Consider the following 12,589-nt stretch of genomic DNA (forward strand, 5'->3'; position numbering starts at 1 on the left):
GCCGGGGCGGAGCGGGCGGGGAACGGCATCGGCGCGCGCCGCGGAGGGAGGGGCGGAGGGGGTGGGGGTGGGGAACCGGGCTCTTTGTGTCCGCCGCCGCGGGGCGCGCTGGGAAATGTAGTCCTGGAGGGGGGGGGTGCCCTCTGGTGGTGCCCAGGGAGTGCTGAGTGGGGAGCCCGGAGATCTGAAGTGGGATCTGAGGAAGAGGGGGCTCAGGGGGGATCTTATTGCTCTCTGCAACTCCCTGAAAGGAAGCTGGGGGTCAGCCTCTTCTCACAGGAAACTAGTGATAGGACTAGAGGGAATGGCCTCAAGTTGCGCCAGGGGAGGTTTAGGCTAGAAATAAGACTTTTCTTCTCAGAAAGAGCAGTCAGGCATTAGAACAGGTTGCCCAGGGAGGTGGTGGCATCACCGTCCCTATGGGTATTCAGGGAAAGGTTGGATGTGGAGCTTAGGTACATGGCTTAGTGGGTGATGTTGATAGTAGAGGAATGATTAGACCAGATGATTTTGGAGGTCTTTTCCAACCTTAATGATTCTATGAAAAGGTGTTTGAAGGTCACGTCCTTGACAGGCACGGCAGGGGATGAAGAACAAGCAGCTAGCCTGCAGGAAGCCCTAGCCTTACTGCAGCTGCAGCCAGTACCAGATGGATGTTGTGTTTGGCTTTATTGTAACTGCAGCCACCCACCAGTACCAGATGGATGTTGCATCCGAGATGCTGTAGGGTAGAAAAAGGAGAGGTGTGCTGCTTAACAGGCAGAAAAGTAGGTCCCAGCCTCACAAGTCCTTGAGGACTCCTGGCACTATTTATTTTTCTTTTTTTTTCCCCAAGTAAAGAGCTGGATTCTCAGGTCAATACCTGGGTGTACGGGGTATAAAAGGCTATTGCTCATAAGGTTAAGTAGGTCCTAGTTGCACAAGTCCTTTAGGACTCTTGGCGTTACTTTTTCAAATAAAGGCCTAGACTCTCAATACCTGCATGTGGGGCATAAAAGGCTATTTCTCTGAAGGCACTGCTCTTCAGTTCATTTCTCTACAGCAAAAACCAGGAGTTCCATACACCAGCACAGCACCCACGGCCACTAGCCCTACGTCCCCATAGCGATGCCCACCACCCCTGCTGTGCCTGCAGCGGGCCCCAGAGGCCGCTTCACCCTCACCGAGAGCCCCCTCGAGGCCCCGCCAGCCCCCCTCGGCCGCTCCAAGCCCCCTTTCCCCTCAGAGGGCCGGCCCCGCCGCCATGTTGAGGGCGGTCCCCGCCGCCATCTTGCGGGCGGGCGGCCGTGGCGGCGCAGGCGCGGAGCTGCGTGTGCCCTGCGCGGCGGCCGAGCGGGAGCGGGAGCCATGGGGCTGGGGCAGAACTCCAGCGTGCGGGGTGGGTAGGGGCACGCGTGGGGGCGGCGGCACGCGGGGCGAGGACACGCGGGGGGACGGCGACACGCGAGGGGACGGGGGGAAGGAGAAGGGGGGGGAGGGGGCGCAGCCCCGCCCCGCCGGACCCCCGCTGACAAAATGGCGGCGGGGGGGGGGGCAGCGCTGAGGGGCCGCGGGTTCGCGTCCCCCCTCTGCCCTCAGCGGGCGGCGGTGTCGTGTGTGGTGGCACTGGGCATTGCCAGTCCCGTTACTGGTTCCAGTCCCGTTACCCGGTTGTTAAGCCTGGGCAATAGCAATTTTTTTCATTGACAAGAAAGGGAGGAGAACGAGACTTTAAATTTAGGAGCCCCTCTGAAGACCGAGTTTTTCATATACGGAGTCATTGCTCCATAGGCAACTTCTAAATACCATCAGCACTTCTTAACCAGCAGATGTAGCTTAAAAATTGGGCAAGTAAAGTGAGCCATGTGGCAGCCAGGACTGTGTGCTGCCGGGGGAGCCAAGAGCGTTTCGTTTTCCCCGTGTGCTTGGCAGCGCAGCTGGCAGATGCGTGCTCGTCCTGCTGATAACGTGTCCGAGCTCTCTGGTAGATCCTAAAAGTGCCTCTGCTGTCTATATCTGGAAACATCCAGAGTAATTTTCGGGCTGAGGAGGGAGTGGAGGAAGGAAAAGCCGTGTGATCCAACCCTATTGTTCCTTAGAGTATGCCCAAAGAATGGAGGAGAAACTAAATTCTCGTTATTGGCTTCTTGCTGTTATCTTCTGATTATTTTTTTCCTTGTTGGTTTATTTCTGCTCTCCTGGGATTGCGTTCCTTGGACTTTGGTTTATTTCTTTACCTCTATCTTCCCTTCTTTCATTCGTGTATTAATTTTTCTGGAGCTCCAGCCAAGCCTTTTCCATTGTGTAGTGATTATAGCATTGAAGCAAATTTTCTCCCATGTTACGTGGGCCTGTAGTGTCTTGTTCTGTCGTGACTTATGACACTGAGTTTTTGTATTACACCAGAGTGAGGATTTCTTTAATAATATCTCAGATGTTGCTCTTAATCTTCTTATTTAAAAAAAAATAAATGAGAGAAGACAAAGAAACTTGACATTGCACGTCAGTATCAAGGAGCCTCTTCAAGCAGTGCACGGAGGAGCTTGGCAGCAAACTGTTGAATTGGTGCCGGAGGCCTCTTGAGACAGCGTTTAAAGTACTTTAAAAGTTCTGAAAACTGTTTTCCTTCGCAAACGCAGTTTATGATTTAGTTCAAAAGATTAAACGGGCGTTCCAGCTTTTCCAAATCTATTTGTGAAACACGGTTGACAAGATGACTTGCTACCTTGGAAACTTTGCAGGCTGATCTCATTAGAAGAGAGACATTCCATTTATAAATTCAGATAAGGACATTTATTAGGCCAATGCTGAAATGTAATGGATAGGCTTCTTTAAATGTTTGGATTTGTGTAGCAGATGAATCTGGGCCTCAGGAAAAGAAGTAAGGAAGAAATTAAAAATAAGATGTCAGGTATTCTAAATTAATGATCTCTGCTTGCTGGGCTGACTGCACTGTGCGTGGTTATAAGGTTAGAGGGGTCTGGGTTACCTGCAGATGTGCAGGCTGGCTCTTTCTGAATGTGCTGGAGGACAGTGAATTTTAGTGCAGACCTTCCTGCTCAGCTGGTAGTCACAGAAGTGTTTTTATGGCCAGAATCTTGTACTCTGGTGCCCGCTCTGGGCAATACCTCTGTCTTCCTGGCCGTCGTCGTAGCTGCACTTCACATTTTCTGGGGAATTGCTTTGAACCTGTCAGACCCGGCCTGTCCCTGAGCTGCCTGGGTGCCTCCTGCCCTCAACAGCCCCTCTCGGCTCCTGGAAACCTGCTTGAGCAGGAAGGGGAAAGGGTGCTACAGGCTGTAGTGCTTTCCCCTGGGAGACCTTGCTGCTTCTGACAGGTTGGTTTGGGCTGTGTTGCGAAATTAACGCTGACTTTCATGGAATCACTTCTTCAACTTCACCTCCTCAGTTCTTACCCTATACTATCACAATTAATACATTGCTCATGCTAGTCTGCAATGGGAAGATAAAGAAATTAGAACTCACTGGATGGGTATAAAAAAATGGAATTCACTGTATGTTCTCTGGGTCTTTTATTGTTTTAAGAAGTTTTTGAGCAGGGAAACATGCTCTCAGTCATCTGATATTAAAATGCAGAAAACCATCTTTAACTTGGTCACCCTGTTACGGGGCAGGTTTGTCACTCACTTGCAGGGGAGGTGTCAGCATGTGCTGGTCTCCTCTGCTTCCTTTTACTAAGGAAACAAACTTTCAAGGATTTATGCATCTTTTTCTCTTAGTAAGGCACATAGCAAGGATTCTCCATCCCTCTTCCCAAATCTTACTGGGACTGCATTTCAGCATACAAGTGTTTGTCTAATTCCATGTACTGTTGTTAGATGGTCTGAACCATTAGGCCAAAGTCCAGGGTGTTTTCATGGGACAGAGAGAAAACAATAGAGCCACAAAAAATAGGAAAAAACGTTGCAGAAAAGCACATTAAAATGAGCGATTGAGACTGCAAAGTTTTTAGCGATAACTAGAGGTGGGGAAAAAGTGAGGATGGAGGTGGTGGAAAAAAACTGTTTTAGTGGAGGTTGTATTTCAGAGAGTCAGGATAATCCAGTTAAATTTGTGCTATTGTTCTTAAATATAATCCCTTCAGATCTGTGTTCTTACCTGTACTCCTCAGTAGGGATTTAATCTAAGCTGGTTTTTGTTACTGTTATAAAGTGGTAATATTTTAAATAACTTCCCTATTGCCAAACAGCTCGGAAATTTTTGGTTATAGCATGTGTTTAAAAAAAATAAAATAAATTACTCAGTACTCATACCCTTGAGGGATCTGTTTGGGTTGTTGATGTTACAGGGAAGGGACTGGGGTGAAGGAGAACTCTGATCAGTGGAAGGGAGTAAATTAGCTGGCTGAGCATCAAGAGAAAATGTTCTTGTTCTAAAATCCTGCATTTCTCCCACAGAACAGAAAGGTCACTTGGAAAGACGGAGGTGTTGTTGTGAGCACAGAGATATTTACTGCTTTGAGTAGCTTTAATAGAATTGAATGTTTTGCTCAAAAGCCTGACGCTCTTTCTTTTTCTGCTTCTCTTCTAGTTGAATGGATTGCTGCAGTCTCCTTAGCTGCTGGAGCAGCTGCTGTCGGGTATCTAGCTTACAAAAAATTTCTCTCTAAAGACAAGTGCTGCAAAGCAATGGTGAATCTCCATATCCAGAAGGATAACCCCAAGGTAGTCCATGCATTCGATATGGAAGATCTGGGTGACAAGGCTGTGTACTGTCGCTGTTGGAGATCCAAGAAGGTAAGAGAAGAAAAAATAGCCCCATTTTGTTGACGTGCGTGCATCTTTCAATAAAACTGTTTTCAGACTGCTTCATGGAGAGGAAACTAACTTCTTTTCACCTCAGCTGTTCTGCAGTGAGATGTAGTAGTAACTGAATCCTTAAAATCCTATGTAGATTTAGGGAGAGTAAAGTCTGCAGATCAGCACTAATAGTGAGCAGTGTTTCTTTAGCTCTGAAGAAGCAAACAGCTTGAAAGGACAGCTGCTGTATAGAGCAATGAGTCATGAACAACAGGTTGCATTTTGCTACTGACACACATCCAAAATTACTGGTCTGCTGGCAGGTGAAGAAGCGCTCAGGAGCCACAGGCTGAGAGGACCTTAAATGCCTTTTACTGGAGGAATTTGGAAGCTTCCTCTGTCAGAAGATTCCTTGCTGCTAGTTCATGGTGTGAATGACCAAAACCCATCCAGAAGTCTCTTGGTATACAGGGGCTGGTGTCAAATGGTCACTTGCCATGTCTGAGCTCACCGTTAAATCACACAGACAGGGAGAGTGCAGAACTGGTTTGGGAAGACCCTTACTTGCACAGATGGTGTTACTGGCGCTGCTGTTCTGTCCTGAATTACTTGTGCAGTATTTCTGTGGACCGTAGATAGCTGCCTTTTGCCTCACAAATCAGTACAGCCGTGAACGGTTTCCAGTGGTGATGGGAGTAGTCTAAAAGGAAGTCATTGTGGTTAAAAGCTTGTGCAGAAAGATGGACTTGAGGTAGCTTTGCAGCTCATAGTTCTATGGGTAATCCTAAGGAAGAACCAGTGAAATCATGCTGGCATACTTTTGGAGACTGTTTTTGGGAAATGAAGAGTCTCTCCTGGCATCGGTCTGTCCAACTTGCTTGCCTGTGAAGTTGGCAACATGAGTTGCCTCACATCAGCGTTCAGCATAACAACCTAGCTACTCAATGGCACCGTAAGGGCAGGTTTAAATCTGAAATAGAAATGTGAGACACTTGAAGCAACCGAGATCTCTACAGTGTGTCTGTAGCAGTAGTTCTAGGGCCTGTAATAAGAGAAAGAGGCTTGTATGAGTAGCCTGGTCCACGTACAGCTAGCATATATTTCAGAGCAGTTTTTTAAGTCAAGGTGCTAATGTGTGGAGGCTGAAATAATACAAATGTTCAAAGCCAGGTAACTGAGGCCAGCAGCCTAGAAACCCAGTTCAGTGCCAGGCTTCTCATACCTCGAGACTGCTCCAGTCGGGCTGCGGTGTGCCATTCTCCAGGTACTGTACCTTTGGGTTCCTGCTGCTGCCAGAGCTTCATCACCTTGAGGATAAAGCCTAGACATTTGTAGCTGTACGTAGACTGGATTTTCGAAGCACTCCTGTGGAGGCAGGCTTGTCATCTCTGCTCCGAACCAAAAAGCAAGGTTGTTTTATCCCCTATGGCCACAAGTGCTCCACAGACCAAATTGCATACAGTAGGATAGTACAGTGGGGAGGTGTGTGCACTTAGATGCAGTGCTGCTGGCTGTGCAGCATGCAGGTAGTATGCACGTGTATGCTGTCTCTGGGTTAAATCTCAACGGAGAGCAAACATCCCAGAGTTGGAAGTGGCCCTGAGTGCAACCACTTCAGAGAAGAAAAAGGTAGAGGAAAAAGGCAGGTGTAAGTATCTGCAGTTGGTTGTTTAACTCAGGCTGAAACTCAGATTTACTCATGTTGTACTGTACGCAGCTCCTTCAGTGCTTTTCACCAGAAAAATAAAATAAAATAAAAAAATCCTAAGCTGACCATCCGTGTTTACATTTTCTGCTTCATCCTCTAGAAAACAGAAAGGGAAAATTAGTGTCTGGATTTAAGGTTTGCAGCTCTTGCAATTATTCTAGTTATTGCTTGATTCTATCTTGGTTGTGTGAAATAAAATTCTGGTTAATTACATTTTGCCATATATTGCGGGGTGTTGTCAGTTCAGGAACGTGCTGTCCTGCTGAGGTTGCTGTAATTGGACACTAAAAGGAAGTAGAGGGGGGCTGCCTTATAATGAGCCTGTTCCTAGAACTCTGCTCTGAAAGGTCTTGTAAAGGCATTAAGGAGCTCAGTGGAAAATTTTGCAGGCACTTGTTTTCTTCTGCTGCTGCCTAATAATGAGGATTTTAATCAGGGACATCATAGCAGTGCTTACGCTTCATGGAAAACCCCACTGTTGAAAATTATCACTGCAGAAGCAAGGGTTTTGTCTTAAAACCAAACAGTAATTAGTCTAAAGTTAGAACATTTGTTTTCTTCTACATTTTTGTGCTTGTGAGCTGAAGGGGGGGGATCTTAATTTGTTTATTTGCAACGTCCTGCAGTCTGTGTCTTCCAGGTGGGTGTAGTCCCCAGGCTGCAGGTTGAGGAACGCTGCTGCAGAATATCAGAAGAAACAAACCCATTCAGTGCCAAGGGAAATGAGCTGAGCTGAGCTGTCCAGACCACTGCACAGCTCCCTCCGGGCTTGAGCTTTGACCACTGTTGCTATCTTGCTTTATAGCAAGTTTTAGCCAGTTTTGTCACCTGAAGTAGGGATGTCACTGCAGCTGGACCTTGGGCCTGCCTTCTTGGGGCACGTGAGATGTTCTGTGTCTGGTGGAAGCTGGAGCAGTGCTCCTAAGAACACCGATAGTCTCTGGTGTTGCCTGGAGAAACAGCTAGCCTGGAAACACCTGGGTTTGCCCTCATTTTTGCCAAGTGGCTGTCAGTACCTCCTCATTGAGTCAAAAATAATTGATTGACTCAAAAGTCCCTGCATGAATCAGCTTGCATGAGTATTTTCCAGTTTTGGGGGGGATAGGAGGTGGTCTTTATTTGGAAAATTCACCTGCCATTTATAGCATGGGTTTTGACATTCTGTAACTGTGAAAAGCAAACACTAAAAAACCCTCACCTCTTGGCCTGCCCCCACCCTACCCTACAGGCATGTGGCTTTATTTTTAGAACTCTGAGAACGTTTCTTACTGGTTTGTTGTCTTCATTATGTTGCTTTCATGCAGCCATTTGAAATCTTTTATTCTAGCTAAGCCCAGATGATGGGGCATCAGTTTTATTTAAGGCTGTGACTGGGGCATGAACATTGGGATCAACGGCGTGTCAAAGACTGATGGTGACTATACTGTGAGGGGATATTGTGTGCTAGGGGCACAAGCTTAATGTCTGACTTTGATTCCAGCAACTTCTAAGCAAAAAAAATAGAAACCGAATGCAAAACACGGGTGTGATTTAAGTCACTGTCTCTAGGGTGTCCTCTGCAGAAGAGGCACAGCCCTGAAAACTCGTCCCTGGGAGTCGATGGGGTCTGACCTAACCCCTGTTGCTTTGCAGAATGTCCTTTGGCTTTTGCAGATGAAAAGACTTCCTGAGAGCAGCCCAGGAGCTGGGCAGTTACAGCTGGCTGAAGGAGTCCCTTTGGGTCTTGCTTCGGCCAGGCTGTTCCAGTTCTTTAATGGAACAAACATTTCTTCACATTGCTTCCTCAGAGCTGCCCTTAGAAGCCCCTGATGAATAAACATGTCTTTTGGAAGTGCGGTTTATTTCCATCACCAGGTCAGAATCCTGATGTAGAATCCAGCTTGCGCAAGTGGACCTTTGTGTCGCTGAGATAAGCTAGCCCTATCGGGATGAAGCAAAGAAAGCTTGGCACTAGCCATCTGGAGGCAGGACTAATCTCCTGGTGTGTCTCTCAACTAAGAGATGAGCCAGGGAAGCTGTCCTTTTCTTATCATATGCCGAGGAAAACCAGGAAAAAAAAAATCAGGATTTGTTCCCATTTCTTTTCCTCTCCCCACCTACCATCTGTAGCTGTGCTCAGCTCTGGCTGTTGCTCAGGAAAACAGAGTGTGGGGCAAGGCTGAGAGCAGGATTCTCCAGACAGGTGACAGTTGAAGGTCAGCTCGGGCTGCGTTTTCCCCGTGCTGGCCCAAAGTTGGAACACCAAACAGCGTGGAGTTGAGTTGCTTTGTTTTCATAACAAGCCCCTTGTCCACTCGGAGCTCACATGGACAGAACCGGTGTCCAGCCAAACTTCAGGAAGCCCTGAAGTGCCGGTGCAGAAGTGACAGTCTGCAGTCAGGGTGGATTTAACGAGGAGACGTTCTGATGAACTTCTCAACATGGGTTCTTAATTCTGGCTGTGGGTGTACTTTAGATGTGCTTGTTCTTTCTCATTTCAGTTCCCACTGTGCGATGGCTCGCACACAAAGCACAACGACGAAACTGGCGACAATGTTGGGCCGCTGATCATCAAGAGGAAGGAGGCGTAGAGTGGACAGTGGAAGCTACAAAATGAATGTCTGACAAATCCTCTGCTCGCTTGTGATTGGGGGGAAAAACCACAAATTCATTGTCATGTCACTGAAGACTTTCCAGTGTAGTAGATACATCAGGCTTCAGCATGTGTATTTTTTCTGGTGCTTGTCTTGTCTTAATCACTACAATGCATAATTTACTAAATAGTCATGGTTTAATTTTTTGTCCTGTAAAGTGTGTGTACCCTTCCATTGAGTATGAACCTAAAATGACACACAGAATGTACCTGAGAAAATAGTTATTGGTATTTTCAAATACATGTGTACTACTCTGAGGCCATTCAGCAGAAGGAATATTCAGAAGGGAGATCTTAAAATTTGGGGGAGGTTTGAAAGTCATGGATCTGGATAGAGTTCTACTTAAAAGGCAGCGGCAGGAAAGAAATCACGGTGCCAAAATGCAGCTTAACCTCTGATCATGCTGCGTTTTCTGCAGATGTCCCGTTTGGCCTATAACACTACCATTCTGCGTGGCTTCCATGAAAGAAGGCACTTAAAACTGCTCTGAACAGAAAATGTAAAATGCTTGTAGCTAGCTGGGGCTAAAGGGCAGCTTCACCTTTGATTTAACAGCCCTGTTGAAACTTGACCCTACTACCATATGGTGTGGAAAACATACTACCGGAACAGCAGCCCTGTGTCTAAAGTAGGATTAGATGGTCTCTGTGAGAGCTGTGGTAACAGATGAGTGGAAGGACACGAAGTGCTCAGAGTGGTGGGCAGGAGTGGCCAGATTTCTCCTTTTTTTTCTTTTTTGCTGCTAGAAAGCCTTAGTTTCACTTGCACTCTCTAGCAGTGGAGCTAATTTCCCCAGACCACAGGACAGGGAGGCTATGCTGACTTATCCCAGAAGCTAAAATAAAAACTAACCCCACCCACCCACTGTTACTGTCTGCTTCATCATTGCTCCAGCTGCTTGTGGAGGACTCTTCCTCCTCCTGCAGAGGGAGCAGGCACACCTTTACTAAGTGCCCTTAGGCTCAATGTGTCTTAAATAGCTCCTGCCTTCCTGGGCTAACTGCTAATGTGGATCAGCTAATTTTACCAAAAGAACAGACACAGACAGGCTTTGGTGGCAGCTAGAAACATAGGGAAAAGGAAGGATGAGATGAGAACTCATCCTCCTGTTGTATGCCACTTGTCTGCTTCATCTGACACAGCTGCATTAATGGCTGTAATGTTGGTTTCCATAAATAGCTTTTGATTTATCAGTGTGCAAATTACTACAAAGCAAAACCCAAAGAATGTGGTGGCAGAGGGCAGTTGTGTATTAAACCTGGTCCACTAGCATAATTGCAGCTTGCGTGATGTCCAATGTCCAGAGGGAGAGACTACCTCAGAGCTAGAGAAAAGGCCTCGTCAAGAAGCTGAAATTTTAACCTGGACCCCTTAAAGATCCTTCCAGATGATTGGGGTGATAGAGGTTTTATTTTTATTAAGGGTGTGGTCGGTACAGCTGGTTAAAACTGAAGAAAACATTTTGCATATTCTCAATGTGAGACTTTCAGAGGCTGAGGTCTTAGCTGAGCGGTTCAAACTTTGGCAGAAGGCACAGCAAGTAGAGAACGTAGCACAGAAGTAAAGGAAAGTTGTGTGCAGGTGGAGTGCAACGCAGGGGGCAACGACTGTCTGGGAGAGACCTCTACTTGCAAGAAGTTGCAGTCAAATATATTTAGTGTCTCATTTTCTTCCTGTCTTGACTGTAAAGGTACTTGATATTTTTTACTTGGCCAAGTACTGATGCACATAGAAAGTTGTTTTAACCTTAAATTATCAAAAACATTTGTTTTATCCAAAACAAAGTTATTTCTGTACTACTAGACTATGGCACTGGATATTTCTGTATTTTTGTCAAATACACATTTGAGTTCATCTTAACCTCAAGGCTGTGTTGTCTGTGTTCTCGTCAGTGTGCTGTTTCTTTCTGGGGAGAATTGCACCACAAATCATGCTGCTGTAATCATAAACCTGTGTCCAGGTTGGGTTTTCCTTCTGAGTCTTCTTTTCCTGGTAGCAGCCCAGTCCAGCTGCTCTTGAATAAATGTTCCATGAAAACTACAGTCGTGTTTTAAGAGATAAAGTCCCGAAGTCTCAGACGAATGTCCCGAGTCCTGGAGTTTGCTTGTAAAACATTTCTGGGTGCTTGAGTGTCAGAGAAGAGGGTTTCATGAGAAGTGCTTCTTCCCAAGAGGAGAGGATGCAGAAGCAGTCTTTGCTGGTTTACATCCTGGTGAGTTTGTGTTGGAGAAGTGTCACACTTACAAATGTTGACATGAAGTAGAGTTTATTTCAGTGCACATACAGTTTTCTCTGCTGTACCTAAAAAAAGGTCCTGCTACTTGCATGCATGGTCTGTTTAAACTTGATAGTGAAAAGAGAGAACCCGAACGTGAGTAAACAAACTTGCCAGTAGTTTTAGTGAGCTCCACAAAATACTTTTATTTTTCTGCCTTTTTACTAGAATAGGTTATAGTCGTATGACTGAGTGCTTACCTGCTCTAGTGGTCCCTGAAATTTGGTACTCAGTGTTTTCCTCAAATAACCTCTAGGAGGGGAAGCGAATTGGTTAGATCTTTGCCAGGTTTACACTATCAAGAAATTCTTCTGCAAATGTGCATTTTCACATTAGATTGAAACACAATTGTGGTACAAGTGAAAGTAGTGAAGGATCCCTGTCCCAGAGTATATTTCTACTCACATCATTACTTTTCAGTGGAAGGTGAAACAAAGAAAAATACTGATTTTGCAGCAGCCAAGTCTCACTCATCAAAAGAGTCTGGATGTCAAATACCAAAGCGTTGCTGGAATTGCTGGTGTTGAGGAGGAGGCAGCTGTGGGTTGTAGAGTATTTTCTGCATGCTCAATTATCACCATTACTCTAATGGCTCATTTCCAGCGGCGGAGGGCAGCGCTGCAATCACACGCTCTCCCGCTAGGAGGAAACAAACGCTGTGCGATTGGTATGGCTCGACGTGGAGAGTGCTGCTCTGGAGGGGTTTTTATATTTGCATCTGTCTATGTTTTTTTTTTTTTCAGTAGCTTGCTGCCTGTCTGAGCCCAGGTATCGAACTAAGAGTGCTGCAGAAAGAAGCTTGGCACAAAGCAGCTTTTCATCCACGGAGGCTTCAATCCAGGAACTGGTGGTTATCACCAGTTCCCCAGCAGCAGAGCTGGCCACAGACCCTCCTGAAATCTTCAGGATACCCTAGGGGCTTGGGGCCTCTTTCTGGGGCCGTCGGGGCAGCCTGCAGCAGAGGTTGGGGTCTGTGAAATTTATGCCAGAGAATCGCATAGCAGCTGCCCGGGGATTTTCCTTTGAAGTGTGATACAGCCAGCTACAGACGTCGAGACGTGAGTCAGTGCTGTATCATCGCTGCTCACTGCGCTAACGGAAGAACATCTTATAATAGCAGGAAGGGTAGCCACGTAGGCGTGAAACCAAACATTGGTACGGCAAAGAAACCTTGTCAGCTGGCTTCTCTTTCCCCATCCTGAGCACACAGGTCTTAGCTTTTGTTTGAGCTGCC

At 46.5% G+C, this 12,589-nt stretch overlaps 1 protein-coding gene across 1 annotated transcript; it reads left to right on the forward strand.

The window, feature by feature from the left end:
* The first annotated feature begins 1,295 nt into the window (after positions 1-1,295).
* On the forward strand, positions 1,296-10,940 carry CISD1 (CDGSH iron sulfur domain 1). Its single transcript, XM_032191332.1, has 3 exons — positions 1,296-1,378; positions 4,531-4,736; positions 8,928-10,940. Exons 1-3 carry the CDS (start codon positions 1,348-1,350, stop codon positions 9,015-9,017), a joined length of 327 nt encoding a protein of 108 aa, XP_032047223.1. The 5' UTR covers positions 1,296-1,347; the 3' UTR covers positions 9,018-10,940.
* The last annotated feature ends 1,649 nt before the right edge of the window (positions 10,941-12,589 follow it).

The sequence above is a fragment of the Aythya fuligula genome, chromosome 7 (assembly GCF_009819795.1).
Source record: "Aythya fuligula isolate bAytFul2 chromosome 7, bAytFul2.pri, whole genome shotgun sequence".
Taxonomy (NCBI): domain Eukaryota; kingdom Metazoa; phylum Chordata; class Aves; order Anseriformes; family Anatidae; genus Aythya; species Aythya fuligula.